The sequence below is a fragment of the Musa acuminata genome, chromosome BXJ2-8 (assembly GCF_036884655.1).
Source record: "Musa acuminata AAA Group cultivar baxijiao chromosome BXJ2-8, Cavendish_Baxijiao_AAA, whole genome shotgun sequence".
Taxonomy (NCBI): Eukaryota; Viridiplantae; Streptophyta; class Magnoliopsida; order Zingiberales; family Musaceae; genus Musa; species Musa acuminata.
The window spans coordinates 3,696,854-3,720,133 of record NC_088345.1 but is presented as its reverse complement, the minus strand read 5'-3'; the positions used below and the strand labels follow the sequence as shown (position 1 = coordinate 3,720,133).

The 23,280-nt window shown below is 39.4% G+C and overlaps 2 protein-coding genes across 4 annotated transcripts; one reads left to right on the top strand and one right to left on the bottom strand.

Moving 5' to 3' along the window:
• Positions 1-426: 426 nt before the first annotated feature.
• Positions 427-5,254, top strand: LOC135618743 (uncharacterized). 2 transcript variants are annotated; one of them, XM_065119925.1, is made up of 10 exons: positions 427-586; positions 2,182-2,342; positions 3,104-3,235; positions 3,332-3,382; positions 3,651-3,747; positions 3,945-3,991; positions 4,146-4,362; positions 4,494-4,623; positions 4,722-4,764; positions 4,916-5,254. In XM_065119925.1, the coding sequence occupies exons 1-10, from the start codon at positions 532-534 to the stop codon at positions 4,988-4,990; spliced, it is 1,008 nt and encodes a 335-aa protein (XP_064975997.1). In that variant the 5' UTR covers positions 427-531; the 3' UTR covers positions 4,991-5,254. The 2 variants fall into 2 exon arrangements, with proteins under 2 accessions (XP_064975997.1, XP_064975996.1); XM_065119924.1 differs by having other exon boundaries at positions 4,722-4,833.
• Positions 5,255-6,873: 1,619 nt separating this feature from the next.
• LOC135581939 (zinc protease PQQL-like) lies at positions 6,874-22,947 on the bottom strand. Of its 2 annotated transcripts, XM_065119922.1 has the most exons (21): positions 22,464-22,944; positions 21,836-22,082; positions 21,630-21,755; positions 20,391-20,528; positions 20,149-20,286; positions 19,727-19,984; positions 19,462-19,599; positions 17,599-17,668; positions 13,490-13,703; positions 12,479-12,584; positions 11,415-11,648; positions 10,675-10,839; positions 10,438-10,587; positions 10,265-10,356; positions 10,016-10,097; positions 9,842-9,925; positions 9,627-9,743; positions 9,413-9,523; positions 9,260-9,340; positions 7,897-8,091; positions 6,874-7,378 (listed from the first exon to the last, which is right to left on the bottom strand). In XM_065119922.1, the coding sequence occupies exons 1-21, from the start codon at positions 22,676-22,678 to the stop codon at positions 7,301-7,303; spliced, it is 3,039 nt and encodes a 1,012-aa protein (XP_064975994.1). In that variant the 5' UTR covers positions 22,679-22,944; the 3' UTR covers positions 6,874-7,300. The 2 variants fall into 2 exon arrangements, with proteins under 2 accessions (XP_064975994.1, XP_064975995.1); XM_065119923.1 differs by lacking the exons at positions 6,874-7,378; positions 7,897-8,091; positions 9,260-9,340 and having other exon boundaries at positions 9,430-9,567; positions 9,677-9,743; positions 22,464-22,947.
• Between the last annotated feature and the right edge of the window lie 333 nt (positions 22,948-23,280).

Here is a 23,280-nt window from a genome sequence, read left to right as displayed (position 1 = left end):
ACCATAAGTCAAATTGACACTTAATCTTCTAACGTAGTTGACACATCATAATGTGCGTTTAATTGACGCCAAATGACCCCAAGATGAGCTTGCCGGAATCGGATTGAGATAATCCATTTCGGAGCTGCATACGAGACTCGACCCGAATCCGTTGGTTTATGGAGATCCCGGTGTGCAAGGCCCAGAGTGCAGACGTGGCGCCATCCAATTGCTCCGAACTGTGCTGGAAATAATCTGATCGGATTCGGATTCAAATGATCCATTAATGGAGCATCGACATCATATTTCGGAGCTGTGTGCGAGATGAGCCGAATCCGTTGGTATACGGAGATCCGGTGCGCGAGGCGCAGGGTGCCGAGGTGGCGCATATCCAATAACTATATGCTGTGGTACCCACCTCTTTCTAAGCGGACCGACGCATCCCACGAAGGCGTCCGCTTCCGACTGCAAGCCGCGGCGTGAATCCGTTTCCCTTTTAAGATCGACAACGCTTCTCCTCCTATCTTTCTCGAAACCCTCGCGGTGATCGCGATGGCTTCCGATCCTCTCCTTAACCTGGCTAAAGTTCCTCTCCCGATCGATCCAGGTTCTTCAGGCTCACTCTCCTCGTTCCTCTGATCGTTCCTGCGACTTGCTTATCGCATTTTGCGCTGCTCTTTTGTGCTATTGATTTCTCTTGTTCTCTATTTGAGTTGTTCTGATCGTCGTTGTCTCGTATTTTCTACTTGTGTCTTTGGGTTTTCGCTTAGTTTTCATCTTTCAGGATCCTAATTCTGAATCCATGGTCTGTTCAGTTGTTCGATGCCTCCTTTCTTACGCTATATGCCCTGGGGTTTCATAAATTGGAGATTTTGATCATTATATATGAGTAATTTTTACGAAAGTTTACTTTTTGACGTATGTATGCGTATCCTGTTGTAGATTTGACATAGGTAGACCGGGAAATTTGCGATTGTTGATAGGGTTTTTTTACTGGAACTGTTGATGGAAATTTCATTTCGCATTAAAGAAATTGAAATGACATCTGCAGTGATGCTAGGTTTGCCTTTAATGATCAGCATCATTGTGGTAAAGACTCATCTATGGTAGTTGGTTTTATTGTGGATATGAGTAGAGAGAGAATAGTTTGAAGGTGAAATTTGACATTTTCAACAGGACCAAAGTAGAAACCTGAACACATCTGCACTACCTTTCATTTTATTGATTGAAAGTACCTGCATTGGAAGTTGACATCAATGTGATTTTTGCTGTAATACAGCAATGAGCTAAAATGGTTGACTCAAAAGGAACAAGATAAAAGAAACTTATTTAACAACTGTTATTAACTTGTTTCAATCCTCTGTTTGTCTCAACTTTTAGATTTTCCTTGTGTGCTTGCTTGCTTCACCACTTACATATTTCATATGCCATGCATACTTGTGGGCTTCCCGTGTGAGATAACTAAATTATCTTTTGTGAATGCTGGAACCATAAGAATACGTGGCACTATATTATCAAGACCTTTGCTAGAAACAATATTTTAAGATTAACTGTTATTGTAAGAAACTTTGCAAGGAAAAGCGTTAGCCCTCGAATATGGCTTTTCTATGACAAGAAAGTCATGTTTATGTTGTATTAATGTAAAAGAAAGAGGTTAGCCATCTAATTATCACAGCGATCTTAGTACATTTAGTTTTGCTGAATTCTTGGTTCACATGTTGTCAAAATGTAAGATTGGGAACTCTGGATCTGGCAGATTTTGCTATGAGAACTTGGATAAACATATGTTGTAAACATGATAATGGATATAGAGGGCATTATAAGTTCCATGCAAAAACATATATTGTAAACATGTAGCTTCATTAACCTTTTATTTACAATTTCTTGAATTTGTTATGGACAATTTGAAAACAAATTTATATTAATAAATAACTAACAATTTTTAACTAAATATGATCTTTCATAACTCAAGAAGGATCAAAACTTCTTTTACTGGTAGAATATTTTGTCACTTTAACCTGTACCAGGTGTTCATTATTTTATCCAGTTTCTGTTCCGTTAAACGCAATATGTGTATATATATTCCATATCATCTGTCATTCCTTATTTTATGCTATTTCTCATTATATTAATGGTTTCTATAACTTTGACCATCCAGAGTTTCCTACAAATAATCGCTAGTATTCTTATTATGTCCTTCAGACAGTAAATCTGAGTTTCCAGTGGTCCCTATCCATATTGTCACCCATGCTTCCCAATTGCCACCTGAATTTATTGATCCTCCGGTGGATAGGCAGGTGGTCATCGGATTTGATTGTGAGGGAATCGACCTCTGTCGACATGGAGCTTTATGTGTAATGCAGGTGAGTTAGTTACCTTTTTTTGGTTATTTCTTGACCATGAAGAACCTCATTTGAATGGATTCTTTCTCATATTTTCAGTTATGCTTATTCAAGCTCTTATTTCATGTTTTAGTTAATTAGTTATCTTTCTAGAATTGATTAGATTGTGCCATGTATGTTCCTCACAAGAATCTCCACTTTCCCAAACATGCAAATAATTTCTAACGCATTGAGCTCTTACCCATTAATACATGCTTTGAAAGGGAACCATATGATGAATTTGGAAGGTTCGACTTTATTGGATAATAGACATTTATAGTAATATTTTTCATGATTAGTCATCTTTAGCTCTGATTACGCAAAAAGTGAAATGGATGTTGTGGGTGCTTGATATTTATGATGATGCATTTGTTACAATTCTTTCCATGCAATTGACCCTGAATAGTGCAGTTAAAAGTCTTCTCGCATTGATCATCCCTTGAGTTGTTTATATTTTCTTACCATCTCGCTGCTTTTAAAAATGAATTGTAAGATGAGTTTGGAAGGCCGAGCTTTATTGGATGATAGACATTTGTAGCAATAATCTTTTCACGATTAGTCATCTTTACATCTTATAGTTGAAAGTGAAAAGGATGTTGTGGATGCTTGATATTTATTATGATGCCTTTATTATAATTCTTTCCATGAAGTTGACCCTGAATATAATGCAGTTAATGTCTTCTCACGTCGATCATCTTTCTAGTTGTTTATATTTACTTACCATCTTCCTGTGTTTTTTTCAGCTTGCACTTCCCAATGCCGTATACCTTGTTGATGCTATAGAGGGTGGGGAGTTACTTATCCAAGCCTGTAAGCCTGCACTTGAATCCACTAACATTATGAAAGTAATTCATGACTGCAAACGGGATAGTGAGGTCTCCACACAATTTAGTTGCTTTCATTGTTCTTCTTGGTCATTCATATTATTCACTACATATTAAGTTTGTCTAATATTTACCACCTGCATGCAGGCTTTACATTTTCAATATGGCATAAAACTGAACAATGTATTTGATACCCAGGTAAATGGTATTGTTTTCCTCTTTGTCTTGTCAAAGAGAAAGTGCATCACCATATAACTTTATTTACGATGCACCACTCTAGCTTGGCTGTATAGTTTCTTGTAGTTTCAAGTGCCATTATGAAAAAAAAGAACTTTCCCTTAACGGCACAGACGATAAGTTGATTCAGCAGTTGCTTTTTGATGCTGGCAAAGGAAAATGTGAACATGATTACGCGAATGGAAGAGTTCTTGAGACAATGACATTATCGGTGCTATCGTCCTTGTAGATTGCATATTCTTTGATAGAGGAGGAAGAAGGAAGGAAGCCATCGCTTAATGATCATATTTCTTTTGTTGGGCTTCTCGCAGATCCTCGATACTGTGGTAAAATTTTCATAGTATCTTCTCATTTTCCATGATAAACTTCTCTACCAGTTTCTTTTGGCATTTTCATGGATACATTTGGTAGAAGTCAGATAAATTTGTAATCCCTTTAAATTCTTATTGACCAGTCCTCACCAGATTTCAGTTTCTCTTTGCGCCTTTCATATGGTTTAATATTCCCTAACATCCTCATGCAGGAATATCCTATCTTGAAAAGGAGGAAGTGCGTGTCCTGCTAAGACAGGTTAGTCTAAGATGCAACTGTTTTATGAGTTTGAAGCTCTGTGGTTGTTCGATTCTGTGGTCCTTTGATTTTGAAAAGGAGCTCGTATGACTCATGTTTCTTCTTGTGGGAAGTGAGTAAGTGTTTCTGACATTTCATTCCACCGCCCTTTCAGGATCCTGAGTTTTGGACTTACAGACCAATGTCTGAAATGATGATCCGGGCAGCTGCTGATGATGTTCGCTTTCTCCTAAGTATTTATCATTCAATGATGGAGAGACTGAATAAGAAATCCTTGTGGCACCTTGCACTTCGTAGCTCACTTTACTGTAGGTGTTTTTGCATCAACGACAATGACTTTGCAGATTGGCCATCCCTACCCCCTCTTCCAGGTCTTTACCATCGGTATCTCATACTGTTTTAAGTTTTCTTGGTCGATCCGGTCTGGCTGTCTTTTAGTTATGGACAACAAAACACGTATTAACTTGGGAGTTGTCATTTTGGGTGCTGCCATCTTATCTAGATGACATAGTTGCGGAAGGTTATGTTCCTGAGGAGGAGATACTGTCCATCCTGAATGTTCCTCCCGGGAAAATGGGGCGAGTTATTGGGAGAAAGGGAGCCTCTATCCAGTCCGTGAAAGAATCTTGCCAGTATGCTTTCTTTTGTACATTCTAATACAAATGTCCCCGATGCTTCTCCATAGATGATATATTCTGCTTGACGTGTTAATTTGTTTCCTCTTTTGCAGTGCGGAAATTATTACTGGTGGCGCAAAGGGCCCTCCCGACAAGGTAAAGGCCATTTTGAATCTGCAAGGACCTTTTGGCTCCGCAGAAATCAGTGAAACAAGGATAGGAAGAGTCAGCATCTACATTCATCATAACTTTGAATGATTGGCTTAGTTTTGCAACTATACACCGAGCCTGTATGTTTTCTATGTAGGTTTTCATCATTGGGCCTGTGAAGCAGGTAAGGAAAGCCGAGGCAATAATCCGAGGGCGCATGCTGGATTTATAAGCTTGCTGCTGTGGAACCTTTCAGCTTATCACCCCTTGTAGAACAAAGTGTGGCATTGAACATCAACTTTTCATCCAGGAACAAGAATGTATGAGATTGTTGTCTGTCCGATGTAAAGAAAATGTCTACCGACACTAGTGTTCCTGCAAGTTAGGTCTTTCTATAGTTGGATGAAACAACTATGAACCTGGAATTGTTGTGTAAGATGTGTATCTTGCATTCTGAACACAGTTTATGTTATATGATTTTCCATTCCATTCTCGACAGGATGCATATATCTAAATTTCCAACCTTTCGATTTATGATTTCCTTTTAAGGAGAAAAGGAAACCTCAGTCGACGCCACCCATCAACAAGTTGACAGCAGTATCATCCAAGGAGGAGATGCAGTGACACCAAGGCCTCTTCCTCTTCCTCCTCAAGGAGTTGCTCCTGCTACCGAATCTTCCGAGGAGGAGATGCAGTGCCACCGAGGTCTCCTCCTCCTCCTCCTCCTTAGATGCTACTACTGTCAACTTGTCGATGGGTGGCGTCGACGAGCGATTGGGATGATTTATGCAGTGCCCGTGAGGTCTCCTTTCTTCTCCTCAAAAGGAAATCGGTAGCAATCGTCATTTACTTCAGCTTGGGGATAATTGGAGCTTGTAGGAGTCCTACCTTTCCCATCCTCCTCCCTTATTTTGCTGGTCTGCTGTCTCCAACACCGGGCCGCGAGGGTGTTTGATGTAGTGCCACTGGGCTCTTCTCCTCCTCCTCAACCATTACCACATTTCTCTTGCATGGATGATGCTTCGGCCCGTGCCTTGGGAGTCGGGTATTCCTCCATCGGCCAATCGCTCTCGTCAGATTCAGAAGAAGAGCGCACTTCATAGCAGAAGCTTTGGCTCGAGCCTATGACGCGGCGGTGCGTGTCCCTGGTTCCCTGGGTTGCCTTCGATCGGCCCCATCCGGCGCTGCGAGACGCCCGCTTGTCCTTCCCCAATCGAGCGCTCACGCTCCTCAAGAAGAACCATTCGTGCTCATGGAAAACCTAGCTTCGATCACGCACGGATGCAAAACAAATCGATCCATCGAGCCATCGATCCACTACCAAAATTGCAACTTCGCACCGTTTCTCGAACCCCAACCCCAGATCATCCCCAACGCCTAAAGAAAGAGAGTTCCGATAGGAGGAGGAGAAAGAGGTACCGGTGAGACACGCTCGGGATGGCCGCCGTAGACTTTCGTGAGGAAGGAGGATTCTGCCACGAGGAGGAGAGCGATCGCCGCAATCAAAGAATGCCGGGGATTCAAATCGAAAGTACATATAGTCGCCGCCGGAGGGGGTGACGGTTGGAAATGGCGAGTAGATATTCTCAATTATTACCTGCGTAACAGTAATAATATGCCAATCTCAATTTGACACAAACGTCGGAAGGATTAATTGAGCCAAATCCGAGCAATAGCGAAGAACAAGAAATATGAAAAAGAAACATAAAGTTATGGATGCTAGAAAAATTTTCATATAAAAACCAACATTAATCATAGGGGGTTGTAAGCACTTATAGTGGCAACCAACATGAATGAAAAAGACCACTCCATTGCAGTGTCAATCCAAACATGTTGGGCTGCAGCATAAATCCTTCATAAGGCTCTCAATGACAAATCGTCAAAATGAGTGCAAATATGGCATCACTTCCAATATTCCACCCGAAATCACTGAATAAAATAAAAATAGCAAAATAATTGTAAACAAATCATCTAGTATCGACGACTGGACCTGTGATGATCGGTTTGTACTTGAGACCTTGTTCTACAACAATTGCAGATCAATGCCGATTCTAATCACAAGCATCTTAAAGGCGGCACATGGTCAACAGTCACTGCAGAACATGGCACAGGAAATACATGTCAAGCAGCTAATTTTCTTATTACATTCTCTAGTCAGAAAAAGGTCTAAAAACGAGTATACACGATTATGTATTTCTTCAACACTATGGGTTATCGAAATAGTATGAATCTGAATGAGCCAGATATCGTCGTCTGCCTAGTCCTCAATGCTTTGTCAAAATTGAAACAACAAATTATGATATGCTTATACAGGATGTAACTGCATCCACAAGAAGTAATGAAGAGACAGAACCTTGAGCAAGAGTGAGTTGAGGGCCGTGCCGCCTCAGTATCGAGTGATTCAGGATCCAGTTTGGTTGGATCCACAAATCACCAACTTCTAAGTCCTTTGAATGCTAACAGTCTTCTAAACACTCCAAACAAGGATTCAGTTCTCATCATTATGGCCAGTGATCATCCGCAGATCTCCAAGTAGAGTCTTTTATGAGTTCAATGCACTACGTGAATATCTCCACAAACTTACTGCTAAAACCACTGCACCTGCTGCACCAACCAAAATCTGCAAAATATTCCACAGATTGCATTGATAAATGACACCAAATGAATGGAACTATCACCAATCATAAAATGCTACCCTCTATTTAAATACATCAAATTAGACTCTAAGAAAATGGAGGGCAAAACAACTGCATGTGTAGTGGGGAAAAAGACAATATGCCTAATAATTATACCAACAGTGACATGACATTCAAAGTATTTTAACCCATATATGCTGCAACTTTGAATGTTAATTCATAATTTAACATGCATCGGATAGAGAGATTGTTTTTATGTCTAATGTGACAATTAGCCAACACAGTTATCGGTAGCAGCTAGCAGAGTAAAATTTCTCTACCTATCTTTTCACATATTTTTAACTAAGTTGTCTCAAGAAAGTTAAACAATGATGCCGGATGAGAATAGATACAACCTTGAACTCATGAATGTTGAAGGGTTTGTTTAGGGCGATTATAATGAAAGGAAGAGCAAACAGAAAGAAAAATGTTCTGCAAAGTAGGAAGAGCAAACATGTCCAACCTTTACATTTCTTGTAAACCCGTCGGAGCTTAATAGAATTAATGACTTCAAGAAGCTCAGATGAGATATCTGTGGCATAAGAATAACAACTGTATATTGCTTTTTACATGGAAAAGGCAAGATTCTTTGTAATGCCAATTGCATGGTCAATGGAGTTAAGTCTTTCCTAACTTTAGTCCGTCCTTCATCTTGAATCTGCATAAACAAAGATGTAAAGAAAACATAAAGGAAACATTTCATTGCAAGATCAATGTAAAAGGAAAAAAAAACTAGAAGCATGTCAAACTACAAAATCTTCAAAGAGAAAAAGCGCTGGCAGAGAAAATTGACATGTTTTATGAATTGATTTATAAAGAATATCAGCCAACAACAATAATCAGAAAATGGACACAATGTTAAACGAAAATGTAGTTGTAAGTTTCTTTCTTGATACCGTTAACATGTGTGGGATTAATAGAAAAGAGAAAAGAAATATTTTCATTCATGAAAATTAGATGGTTTGTTGTTGTGCTGCAATGTCAATAAAAGGAAGTCAGATGTACATTCATGGAACCATGGGATGCAATAACAAACAAAGTGTTTCTTGCAGCTTCTGATCTGCTATAGCTGAAGAACATAATAAAGGTATGTGGGAAAAAAAAATGCATCAAAAAAACAAATGGAGAGAAGCAAATAATTACTAAAATCCTGAGAAATTTTAACCCATAAATATCTCTGTAAAAATTTAGATGTTTCAGAATGAAACACAATTTTGAAATTCAGATTGTAGCTATCCTCAAAAGAAAAATCCAACAATTTTAGATATCAAAACTTATATCCAAGGATTGAAATTTTGTACCGTACCAAAATTTCGAGACTTATTCGGTACGGTATGGTATGGTACGGTACGTCGCCTCTCTTCTCGGGCGACGTCGCCTCAGCGACATCGCAGATAAAAAAAAAATTTGTAGGAGACGTCGCCCAAGAAGAGAAGAAAAAAAAAATCTTCGCCTTTCTTCGCCCCGCGACACCGATACCTCTTCTCCCGCGCGCGGATGAGAAGTCGTCGACAGACGAGGAGGAGAGCAACGATCTCCAAGTTCTCCCTTTTTTACTATTTATTTCTTCGCCTTCTCCCTCTTCTTTCTTCTCCCTTGGTCACCGTTGATGACAACGCCTCAATCGGCGACGATAACGCCTCAATCGATGGTACCGCTCGATAGTGTGTGGTCCGTGAACCGGTCTACTGATGGACCGGTACGTGCCACCCGGTACGAGCGGTATCATTGGGTATTGCAGACCTTGCTTATATCTACTCAAGCCAGAAACAACTGACAACTAATGCATCAAATGCTGGTGCAGCACTTAAAACAACATTGTCTACCTTAAATGAGTCACTGACATCTCCAAAATAAGCTCTTGATTGGTAGCTGCGCAGAATTCGATCTAGCCAGTAATAGTTTTCCTGGAAGGGCTCCAAAGTGTTAATGCTGTAATGATAACTAGATATTGATCTAGAATAAAGTTATAAACCAACCTGCAATCCATTTTCGTGGGCTCGCTGTTCAATTTCTAAGACAGTTGATACATCTTGGTCCGATGGGCCATGATCTTGTAGATATAAAATCTCCTCTAATGCAAGGTCAACCTGAACAAAGCGTCCTAGAGGTTAAACAGTTCACATGGAAGCTCCTGCAAGAACATACACATACAAAATAATATGGTATCAAGAGAGAAATAAAAAAACCTACAAGCCTGGATGAGATGTCTGGATCACACGAAAAATATACACTAATATCACCTCGGACATCTCCAGTTCTTGAAGGTTTATTACCACCCAAAAAAACGGAAACACTCACAGAGTATATCTGAAGCATCCAAAGAGTAAATAAGATCAAACTTCTTCACCACGAATACAAGATCACTTAAAGATCAAATAGAAGAGTGTTAATTTAAGATTAAAAACCTGCCCATGTTTGAACCGAAGAACTTGCATAATCCTTGTCTCCAGAAGTTTACTCAGGAATCCAACATAGTGAATCTCTTCCATCTTCCAGTTTAAAAAGAAAAACAATAAGAGTGTCTAGTTGATCTAAGTGTTGACACAAATATATAATCACAGGACTTGCACATTTCTTACCATTGATGTACTTTTTAACACCACTGGAAAGGCCAGCTGGACAGAGCACTGAGCTTCCACCATAGGACTGCGGACTATCTCTCTTAAATAAAAAAAAAAAGAACATTCTGTTAGAGAAACCCTAGTACCTAATAGACTCTCTGCTGACATGCAAAAGAATGGAATGGTACATGTGAAAAATCTTGAACACAGACATCTCATGGAAGAGGAAAGATCAAATGCAGAACCAGAAGCTACTGGAGTATCAACCTGACAATGCTGGCAGGAAATTTGAATGGCAGGCCTTTTAGGTCATCACGGTTGAGTTGTAAAACTGGCTCAGAAGGCCTTGGTATTCCACCCTGTATAAATCAGCAGAAACAGATCATAAACAGTGAATAATGCTCCAAGCTGAAATTGGCTCAAAGCAAAGCAATTCTCACCAAATACTGCAGCACTAAAGGAAGCGATGAAGCTGGATCAATATTTCCAACAATGACAACAGTAAAGCTAGATGGATCCTTAAAGCAGTTGTTGAAATATTCACATGCTCTTATGGGATTCACTTTTTTCAGTTCACTAATTCGGATTGGCTGCATGAACAAGAAATTGCTTGCCATGGTAAAAAATTTTAAAAATGAAGAAGAAAATAGTAGAAAAAACACAGCACTCGTGCATACCCGGAAAAAGTATGAGTTCCCGTAGTTGATTTCTCTCACACGATTGGTAAATGCAGTGTAGGGGTCCCTTTCTTGTGCTCGAATTGCTTCTTCTGCCATTTGCATCACTATTTTGACTTCTTCATGCCCTGGTGCAACATTTCTAGTGAACAGCTGATAAACAAGCTGCACATGTAGCAAATAGGATAAGCATATGAGATTTATAATCATGATAATAAAACTGACACTAAGAATGTAACTGTGTTTTGAAATGTGACATTTATTGGTACTGCATGATCCAACCATGACATTAACATAAACAATGCCCTATATATCACTGTGTTTAGTCCATGATAATTAGATGATCTTGGTTCTTAGACACAATAGTGTCGCCATGTCAAATATCACTACTTATAAGAAGAAAAAAAAATTGTCTAATATGCATGAAGACTGATGTCAGATCTTTCTGTAAGTGAAGAAAAAAAAGGATTGCTGTAAGTTGAATCATGTCGATCATACCAAAGAGCACCCCTCTATCCCAGCGAAAAACAATCAACAACAAGGTTTGCAATGAAAATTTTTAATATACAGGTACTCCAAGAAAACACTAATTGACATGCCTGCTTAAGCATTAGAGCATAAAGACAGTGATGCAACGTAACCAAATCGATATCCACCAAAACTGAGTGTGTGGGCACGTGTATAATCGGTGTGCATGCATGTGGTTAAAAAAAAAATACAAATACCCAAGTGAGAAAAACCTGCAAGGCAGTTTCCAGATCAGTAGGTGAGCAATCGCCAGAAAAGGTTCTCATATAAGTTCCAACTTTTGTACTGACTTCAGCTCTCTTACCAGCAAGCATATCCATTAGCATAGAAGGTTTATATCCAAAAATTCCAATTTCTCCAGAAATGGTTGATCCCATTGAACAAGATATATACTCAGCTTCTGGCAATTCAGACAAACCACCATATGCAAAACCAGTAAAAATTACCTGCTTAAAAGTATATGAGAAGGGAGAGTTAAGCAAGGGCAGGAAGAAAGATAATAACCTTCTGGAACATTATTTTGAAGTTATGCATCAGAGATAAACAATGTAAATCCTACACTAAATGCATGGCCAATACATGGACTTTAAAATATTGAGAAGGTATTCATATATCTCTTGAGTTGTTTATATCAGGCAGACCATGAGTCAGAATGTAATGATATACAACTGCAAACCAGACTCATGAAAACCCTTCTTTTTTGGGTACTTGTATTATGCAAGAGTCCTCTGCTGATAATGACATGCTTTAGTACTTGGAAGGAAAATTGTGCATAACAGACAAAACACAAAAGTGTAAACCTAAATACATAAAAATGTTTTAATTACAAAAACTGAAGAAATTACTGGTAAAACTCATGAGCTTTCTAGTGGAAAGCCGAAGTGCCACTAAAATATTTTAATTATAAGAACTGACGAAACACAAAAGGCCTATTACCATCTTGTGTTGGGTTACCTTGCAAAAGAAGATTATACCATGCCCACAATTTATATTGCACTCGTGCCAAGAGCATAATCTAAGTAACATAAACTACAATAAGCATGATCTAAATAACATGTGACATGCAGCCAACAGAAAAAGGTTTTAAATAAAATAAAAAAAATGATAATTTTCATCTGCAAACATATCCCTAAGAGTACATTGCTTACTACTGCTTTTGCTTAAAAACCACATTGGAGAACACAATGGCCAGATCTATGCCTAAGAAAGGCATTTATTAAACTAGAAAACACATGAATTAGAAAGAAAATTGTTGAGTACATCACTCTATCATTACCTGATCATCAAGAAAATCAGTACACTTATAGCAGACCTTCATTCCATTAGATAGAAGTAACTCAGTGACACCAATAGGTGAGAAATCTATCTGATTTATGATGCTCCTGGTGGAAAAGGAAAAGGAAAAACATATCTGTAACATTCCAATGAAAGTGAAACTAACAATATTGGTAGAGGTTAGCCTAAGGCCAGATTATGATAGATAAACAGATGATTCAGACTGTCAAGGTTGCTTTCTCAATCAAGATAGGACTAGACAAGACAGGTAGAGAGAAACTTGATATTTAATATGTGACTTTGCAACATAAACATCCAAATAGCATGTAACTGCAAGGACATTACAAGATCCATGTCATGCAATTGATAATCAATTAAATCTGTGGCAAACATTAACATACTGCACAACGAGCCACACGTACTAAGGATCAAATTCTACGATTGCTTTAATGATTACCTACAGTAATAATTATTCAGGAATAGAAGAGGGGAGTAGACCAGAGAATTCATGCCAAAATGGAACTGAATTTAAAGGTCCAAAATGCAGAGATATATCAGCAGGATTTCATTTCAAATACAGTTGTTTGCATAAATAACTTCGAATTTACCGAGCGATTTACTTTAAAAGTATGCTAAATAAATCTACCGAATTTGGCACAAACTTTACTGACAAACAGAAGCAACACAGAGCAGAAATATCCAAAAACAGAGGCCAGAACAACAAATCTATGTCTTAATCCAGGTCACGTCTAGATTCAGAACCTTCGACAAGTCTAATTAAAACACAAGATTGTCATTATTTAGGACTCCTGAACATCAAGCACTAGAAAGTTGGTCCAAGTAGAACCCTAGAACTTCCAGACAATTCTGGAACACTAGCATCTCTTGACAATCCTAGCATGTTCCTAAACAGTGAACAGTCATTATTAAATGGCAACTTAAGAAAGAAAGCAGGAATGCTGAGGAAACTAGGTTACAATTGTAAGTTGTATGACATGCAGCAAATGCCTACCCTGGAATGGGCTTGTCAGTAACAATTTCTTCAGGAACATGTTCATCATCCCATGGGGAAATTCTTCTTTCCTCCTCCAGAGTGCTAATTTTCAATACAGCAGCTCTCAGATCATCCAATGTAGCACCAGCTCGAGGTTCAACTATTTTTATGACACAGCTGCATGTTGTACAAAAGTTTGCAGCAAACTTTGATACCTCAGCTGGAGAGATGTCTGAAATATATTTATGCAAAGTTTGGATATCAAGATCAGGATTTACAAAAGAATCAGGAAACTAAGTTTAAAGAGAAAGAGAGAGATGGTTTCATTTGCATGCATAAAGCAGTAAGTAGAAGATGCAACTAAAATATAAATGAATGCATGATGTATTAGATACCACAATAAAAGTGATTCCCTAGGATCAAAGTAATACATTTCCAACAAATCAGCATAGCTGAGATTTGGCAGTTACAAGGCATAACGAATTTCTTTATATTTGATTGTATCCTCAAATTATTTGCTCAGCATACTACTATGAAATGCAACCTCTCTGTGGTTAGACAAGAAGGATGACAATTCTCCAAAAATTCACCTCTGTTAGCATTATTAATTACATAAATCTCGGATAAATAAAGATGCATAAAACAAAGTTGTAACTGTCAAACACACTTTATGGAACATCACTTACTATTTAATGCTCCTTCGAGTTCACGAAAATCATGGACACATGCACGTCCTTGTTCCACAAAAAGAACATCACAAAACAAAAATAACGAACAGGCTTTTCTCATTGTATGTTAGTGAACAGGATATATCAATCAGCTATTTAAGTAGTGTTGCAATCTGCAACTAAGGCAGGACAACCCAAGACCTTTATGGCTACATTGAACTTTGGATAATCTAGGACAGGTTTCTGTATCAACATCCAGTTGGGTTCGATTTCAGTAATTCTCAGTTGTCATGTATTAGGCTAGGGCTCAAGTCCTGAACTCCCACTGCAAACACAAACCAATATAATGTATGGTAAATACAATAAGAAGGTGACAGGAAAAACCTAAGTAGCTCTATGCACAAGCACCCAGGAGGCTATGTCTTGCTCCTTAGAAAATGTAATGATGTCTCCTGTGGAAAGTGGTGCCACAAGAAATTACGATACGAGGTTGTTGCCATGTCTCCTTTTCAACCTTATCTGGTATCAACTCACTCCTTCTCAATGCTATCTCTGTATCTCTCTCCATCTGTCTCTAAAGGAAAGGGCTTCTTGGCTTTGCAAGTAACCGATAGCACCTGACTGATCCAACCAAACGTCATAAAGGATGTGCTCAAGTTAAAGTTGTGCAGTTGGTGAAATGATCAGGATAGGTTAAGCTTAGAGGTGTTCAACCCAGATCAGGTCCCAAGTTGACCTATAACCAAACCAACAAAAAGTTGTTCCTCAATTTGTGCTGTCAATTGGAACATTAGTCACTGCCAAATTGGCTCCAAATGGTGTAAAGCTGCAGTTCTCACCGATGATGGCCTTGTCTCCATCACCCGTTCTGAGGGGTCCAGATTGAACCTTACCCAAGATAACTCAGCCACTAATCACCCCCAAGATCATCTTTTTAATCTATTATGTGATGGCTCATTCAATCCTTCTTCCATTTTTGCAGGTTCTGGTTTCATTTTAACTGATAAAAGGAACAATCAGAATCTGGCAAGATGCAGCAGACACCCTCCTTCTTCTCCCCTACAAGCAAAGGGGCTCGCTGTCCTTGAGGGGCTCAAGGCTGCACAGCAACTGAATCTGACAAGAATCAAAATTTTCAATGATTCGAAAAGCCTCATCAACATGCTCTCTAACCCCAGCATCCTATGGCACTTAAAATCCTTCTGAATGACATTTTCTACTATGCTAAGACAGTTGAGGTTACACAATGGACACACATCAACAGAGACCTCAATACCTCCGCACACAATTTAGTCACCTCATTTTGCTTCCTTTTTGAGAAGTGTGATACCTCCTTTGAGTTGTATGAACTTTAATCAATTTAATGCAGATTTTTTTACAAGAAAAAAAAAAGCAACATTAGAAGGTGCACAGAAGCATGTTTGATTTATTAAGATTCATGACAAATATCTACAAAAAAGTTTTGATTCTCTTAAAGTTGTTAAAACCAACTTACATGCAACTCATGAGAAGCTTCACTCATTCCAACTTACATGCACCAATAATTGGTGCCAATTATTGGAAAATACAAATTCTGAACCCTTACCACAACATACAACACCAAGTAATGTTCCACCTATTTGGGATGGCTACGTAGATCCTGTCTCGCCATTGAATCTATTGTTGCCATTGAAGCTTATAAAAAATCATATATTGAATTAAATTAAGAGTATTTAAATCTTTATTTACAGTTTCTAATAAAGTCCCTTTTAGATCTCTCTAACTCTCCTTGTACCACTAATAATAATTATTTCTCATCTTCTAACTGTTACATCAATAGATTTCGGAACATGCCCATACTATCTTAAATATTTCTTCCTCATTTTATATATCCTTTCTTATTTGTCCTAACAACTCCACATCCATCTCAATATTTTTATTTTAGTAACAAACTTTTTATATATGTTTATCTTCACTCGGGTTCATAAGACATAGAGCATCAAATGCCATCTAACACCAAAAAGAGAGCAGTTGTACAAAAATATATAATATCCTATGCTACTAAACCAAATGCAGTAAACTCTGATGCAAGCTAATAAAGGATTTACCCAACAAGACATCTCCGGAACCTACAATCAGTGATTTAAAAAGCGTTAGGTGCCAAGGTCCAAAAACGCCCGAGGCGTTAGGCGCTCGCCCAAGCGAAGCGAGACACTAAAATATAAAAATATATAATATAATTAATAAATATAATTATTTAAATAAAAATATGATATTAAATTTAAAAATCTTACAAAATCGCAATATCACATTAACAAAAAAAAACTCAAAATTCAAAACAATAACAATAATTTTAAATAAATAAAAATTATCAGTATTAAAATAAAAATAATATATTATTAACTAATAAATAAAAAAATATTGTTACTAGTATACTGTTAATAGTATACTATCAAGTCGATGTGAGAAGAGGTAGCAACAAGCAATGGGAGCGGGAGCGAGAGAGGTGAGCTGCGACAATGGCAGCGACAGCGGTAGCAGCGGGAGCGGGAGCGACGCGCAATGGCAGTGGCAACGGGAGCGGGAGCAGCGGGAACGGGAGCGACGAGCGGTGATAGTGACAGCGACAAAGATAGCGGCGAACGGTGATAGTAGCAGCGACAAAGATAGCGGCGAGCAGTGGCAATGACAGCGGGAGAGGGAGCGGCGAGCGACGGTAGTAGTAGCAGCAGTAGTAGCGAGTAGCGGCAGCGGTAGCAGCGGGAGCGACGAGCGGGAGCAGCGGGAGCGACGAGCGGGAGCAGCAGGAGCAGCGAGCGGCGATAGTGGCAGTGGCAGCAATGAGCAAGGTTAGGGTTGGGGAAGTCACGAGAGGGATGTTGGGAGGCTGATATCGATCCAAACGTAAAACACTAGTTCGGTCGCCTGGTTTAACCCGGGCACTCGCCCAAAGCGCCTGGCACCTGGGCTCGGGCGAGCGCCTAGGTGGCGCCTTTTTGAAACGAGGCACCTGGACATGAAGCGAGGCGCTCGGGCCTCGCCTCGCCTCGCTCGAGCGCCTATTGAAATTGTTGCCTACAATTCAAGTGTGTGCATATGTTCTAAATGATTTTTGGCTTTCTATGTTCTTTGTTGTCTCTCTGTCATATCATATCATGAAACATTCAAAACCATGAAGCCATGTCATGATATAAAATATAAGTTACCAATCAAAATATTTATTTTTAACACATCCCACATTCGTCTGCACAATTGTGGGATAGCAATCAGGAATAACAATATATACTAATTCACACGACCCCTCAACATCTAGTTTCAATTGGCAAAGATGATTTAGATGTCATTACACTAATGTAAATAATATAAGCAAGTCCAAGATGTCAAAAAGAAACACAAAACTGTGTTGTGCTTGTCAAGAACATCTGCAAGTATAACAAGTCAAGATATAGAAACATATTTAAATATGTTGTATTAACTCACGTGGCAGAAGAGTTTTCTGTAGTTGTGCTTCATATTCAACACCAACAACAGGCTCCTTGCGAAAAAAATGCTGCAATTTTCACAGGAGTAGTAACAGTTAGATGCTTTTCAATATAGAAAAAAGTTCAGTAAACAGTAACTGGTAGTGAAAGAAAAACAACTTTTAAACCAGCAACAAAGAAAAGCAATTATACCGATATGCATTCAACATCTGTGAGACCTACATACCAAGAATATCAGCTTCATTTCATGACAGATTGCAGCTGAACTTTTAACAATGGAATAATCAGGTCCGAGTGGGGGCATTATGGTGTTCTTAATGGGAATAAAATACTTGCTTGTGAAGGAAATCTTAAACGTTTCACTAATGGGTAAAGTTGAACAAATGAAGAAATGAAATAAACAAATAACTAGCTATAGTTCAAAAAAATAATGTACAAGTTTAGCTGGACATGGCTTTAGTTTATGGTCCACCTACCTAAACATTTAGTATCCAAATAATGCACTCAGAAAACTGCAAAAAAATACATGAATAAAAACATAACACGACACTCATGCCCTCGTGGGGTCTAGTGAATCAGATGTAAACAATGTTACTGCCCTTAACCCAGAAACTTGTTGGTTGCAATGCAGCAAACTCTCCGCAATGCACAGGCCTTCCCCCAATTCACCATACATGCAACTTATGATGAGAACATGCAATACAAGACAATGTGCAAAATTGTAAATGATAAGCAAGTTTATTCATAATGAAAAGCCTTGTATAAGATGTCATTAGAAAAGATGCAAAAAATATATCATTGAATTGGATATGCAAACGTCTAAGATGTTAGAACTTATTTCACGTCGTTAATGAAAGAAGACCGCAACCTTGTTCCTTTGCATCAAAAAACATATGCATGTCCGTTGTAGTAATTGAATGCCTAAACCAATGTGATGAGTTAAACTGTCACATGAGGCAAAGTTGATAAGAAAGTTGATATGTAGAGGGGTAGCACAGAGGGAGGGAGGGAGGGAGGGAGAGAGAGAGAGAGAGAGAGAAAGATCAATGCAACCCTAAGTCTATTATCTTTGAAGGCTCATTAGAAGGATAAAAAATAGATTTATTGTTATTGAACCTAATTTGATGTGATTAAGATTTAGATCACGCCATAGTTTAAGCCTCAGTTTTTTTTTTTTTTTTGGTATTTTGCAGTATTGTCATAAAAACTTAGTTTGTAATAAACCAATCCAGTTTAGTCCATTTTGGACTGATTCTACTCCAGAACTAATCCAGATTAATTAGGTCTAGTTTAGGTTGTCTTTCACCTAATTATTCATTTCCTGTTTTAAGAGACCTAGTAAACATACAAACAATTAATGTTTCAACTCTCCAATACTTGGGAGTCAACAATAAAAGAGGTAGGTATTCAGCCTGGTTCGTCATATTTCATATTGAATTAGTAACATCATTTCCTTTTGGCCATCGACCTCATCTCATTTCTCTTCTTTTTCTATTATTCTCTCTCTCCTCATCCTTTATTCTGCTGGAAAATAAAACAGCAGTACCTTCTTTCTCTTTTTTATTTGTGGTTGTAATGTAATATATTTGTCTCATCTTTCTGTGAAACAGCCTTTTAGTCCTATCTAACTGCTGACTCTCATTCATCAGCCAGGATGCTGTTTGAAAGCACCTGCTTAGATATCTAAAGGTAAATCACTGTTGGTAAGATCTACAAGGATCACTGTTACATCATCTTCACAGGATATATTCCATAAATCTCAAATTTCTTTAATGTCAGAAAAGTATAGATGTATAATTTAACCCATTGAAAGGAAGTGGATGGCATAGAAAAGTATGTCAAGATAGTGATATGGAATTACTTGCAAATACTCATCTCGCAGACTTGTTGATTGCATTTGTTCCCTCTCTAAATATGCAGATTCAATTTCAGACATCATCAAAGCACGTACAATGGATATTTCACGCTCAGAAAAACCATGAAGACGAACCCTAGCAACCTGGTAAAGAAGTTGTCAGAAAGGTGCTGAAAAATAAATAAACACCTTAATATATAAGATGTCAAATTTAGCAAAAGAATCGCACAAGCCAACATGTGAAAATATAATCTCATGTTGTCAAATCTACCTCAGTTAGCATTGCCTCAAGAGCCTCAATTGTCCCCCTTTCTCTGCAGCTGGAGGTCATGATGTAAGCCTTCACAGGACGGACAAGAGCATCTGCAGCTGAGGAGCAAGAGAAGTATGGTGGATCCGTCCTGCGGGATATTTTAAAAAACCTCTGGTTTAACGCGCAATGGAACATCGCCTCTGCAAGTGAATCCCTGTAATCCTTCACAGTTCTCATCTCGTCCACTGGTATCTTGCAGCTGACCATTACCGCGGACTGTTTTTATCCAAATAAAGAGACAAGAAATAAGTAAAATTTATACATATAAATTTTCTGCTGATGTGGATAACAATATTGTTGTTATTGTTGAAGGGCATATGTGCATGCTGACACGCATGCACATCACCTAAAAGATAGAAGAGTTATCTAAAGGTGCTTACTCCAGCAGCTTCAGACTCAACAAAGCAGGAGTACCGAGGTTCTTTATGTGATGGCACAGGAAAATCTGGTATGACTGGTGGAGGAATGCAGTTGGAATTTTTTTGCCCAAAGTGACTCTTTATCAACTCAACAACACTCTACAGAATTAACAAAAAATTAAAATTGTGATAAGGAAAACATAATGAGAACAATAGCAACAATTGAAAATGTTGTGAAAATCTGTGAATCTAAGAGATCGAACCTGTGAATCAGCGAAATCCCCCACAGCAACAACAGCCATATTGCCTAAATGGTACCATTTCTGATAAAATTGCTTAACAGTTTCAGGAGTAACCGTTCGAATCACTTTTTCCAAGCCAATCGGGAGACGTTCTGCATACTGCAAGAATAGCATACCCACAATAACCCTAGTTAAATAAAAATAAATAAATTTTTATATATAATTTCTCATAAAGTCTTATTAGGCCTCTCTACACACCACTATCAATAATTGTCTCACCTCGTGTTGCCATATCATTATAGATGGATCTCCTCATGTGAACCTCTATCAAGGCTACGTCTAATTGTTCACAAGTAAAAGCAGGGATTGCTGTACCGCCCGAAACGGTATGATTTTGGTGGTACATACCAGTCCAAGCGTGGACCGATACACGGACCACCCCAATTCAGGCAGTCTTCACTAAAATAATAAAAAATCAAAAAGTGGTGGACCCCAGTCCATTTCAGCATTAAAAAGAACATATCAGGGCTCTTCTCGCATACAAAGCTGCAGCACTGCCTCTTCGCCGCTGCAGTGACACTACCTCTTCACTGATTTACCACTGCGATGCTGCAACGGCGCTGCCTCTTCATTGCTTCGCCACTGTGATGCTGCAGCGACACTGCCTCTTCGCTGCTGCGATGCTGCAACGATGTTGTCTCTTCGCCGCTTCGCCATTGCAATGCTGCAACGACACCACCTCTTCGCGGCTGTGATACTACTACTTCCCTTCAACGCTGCCACTGCTTCCCAGGTATCGCTGCACTTTTTCTCCTCCTTTTCTTTCTTCTTCTTCTTCCTTCTTCCTCCTCTGTTCCTCCACCAGACCTTCCTCTTCAACCTCTTTTTCTTCCTCGTCGAATCATCAGTATGCATCGACGTACCATGTGTCGGTACCACCGGTACAAAGCAACACATGCCGTGTCGCCAGTTGGCCGGCACACTGACTTGGACCAGCAAGTCAAACCTTGAGTAAAAACATTACATTTTCTACCTTTCCCAGTTAATCAAAGATGGAACTTGTTAAATAACATTACTTTCAGCTTATCATGAGAAAACAAAAAAGGAAAAGAAATAAAAAAAGAAAAGAAAACATGAACAGAATAAGGAAAAAAAAACAACAAATGAGAACCTAATATAATTTATAGCTGGATGTAAACAAAGTTTATTTGATCGGTCCATATTTTGAGAACCAACAAATTAAGAAAAAACCAGGTGTACCTTTGAACCTTGAAACATTAACACCCAATGTGCGTCCTGCATCCTGCCTGCAGCATTACGCCCTCCTCTGTATTCCTCCAGAACAGCACCACGCTCTTTTTCTAGGTCCTCTGAAGAAACCCGAACCTAAGAAAATTTAAACATTCTTAATAATGAAAGACAATTGAGCAAACTATCGTTAAAACTAAAGAAGTATATGGTCCAACCTCAGAACTGAATTCTGCCAAAACTGATATTGCCTGTGATAGAAGGTCTGGTTTATCCACTGGAACGAGCAATTCATATATGGTTTCATCTGAAGATGTCAAAGCATTCTGGCAAGCACCAAATTCAGCCCCAATGCTTTCTAGAAACTTAACGATATCATGATTATTATATTTCTTGGTCGCACTGAAAGCAAGGTGTTCAACTATGTGAGCGACACCACGCTCGTCCTCATCTTCAAGAACTGAGCTGTTATAATGTCCAACAAGAACAAAAATTTCAATATATCCAGCAAGAAATGTTTAAAAAATGAAATTGAAAGAAAAATATCAAAAAATATAAATCACCAGGATCGAATATTTTGTTCCAGCAAGCACAAGAAATTACACACATAGGCATTCCCCACCATATGCTCAATAAAACAGTGTCTACCTGCTTTTGGTTTCGTCTCACCAGAAATTCGACGAGATTCACTTCCCATTGGCACCAAATAAAAGAAGCCAAGAACGGTGGCTAATTTCTTAAGTAGATGCGAAAAAATAGAAAGCATACGTGGAACGATCGCGATTTTGAACGTGGAGGCATCATCAATCAATCACTCAAGAAGAACCGGGTCGGAATCGGACTCACCCGACCTTGACGGCAAGGGCGAGGGCGGCGCGCATTCGGGGCTTGGGGTTGCAGCGGACATAGTAGGTAAGGCCGTTGTCGAGGACGCCGTAGTCGACGCCGACGGGCTTCTCGGCGAGGGGCTCGTCCATGGCGACGGTGGCCAGCTTCAGCGAGCGGAACCCCTGCCGCCGGGCCCCCATCGACGAGGGACCCTCCGCGGGGAGCAGATCCATCGCGTCTCGGTTCCTCCGTCCCCCGCCGTCCCCTGATCTCCGCGCGGCCGCTCCTCCCTCCCAAGAGGCAACAATGGCCACCGAGGAACCGATGCGCGGGATTCGCTCGCTACTGCGGCCGCCGACCCTTCTCTCGTCTCCACCTGCTATTCTTCGGATCGGGCGTTTGCGATACTCTCCTTGGATCTGACGGTGACGGGCGACGGCTGCTTCTGTCGATGGACGGGCCCCGCTCACGTGTAGCCCTCCCGATTCCTATCTTTCTCTTTGATTTCTCGGTCTCGACTTCCTTGTTTGTGGAAGAGTGCGGGTTCCGTGTCCCCGAAAACCTACCCCCTCGGTACACCATCATAGACTCCAGATAAACGTACGCAGCGACCCGACCTCATCCTATGCCCTCCGACGTGGCTCTCTCTGACAAGCCCGCACGCGGGGCCCAGACAAACTTAGGGAGAGGTGTGGAAACCTACTTCATGTCCTCAAAGTACTCTTATAAATTTGTATTACATGTGGGCTTTAAAGTGGATTGACCATTTCATGGTTTAGGATTTATTTAGGAAAAGTGATGTCATAACGACGTGACATTTGCTGTCGGTAGTATT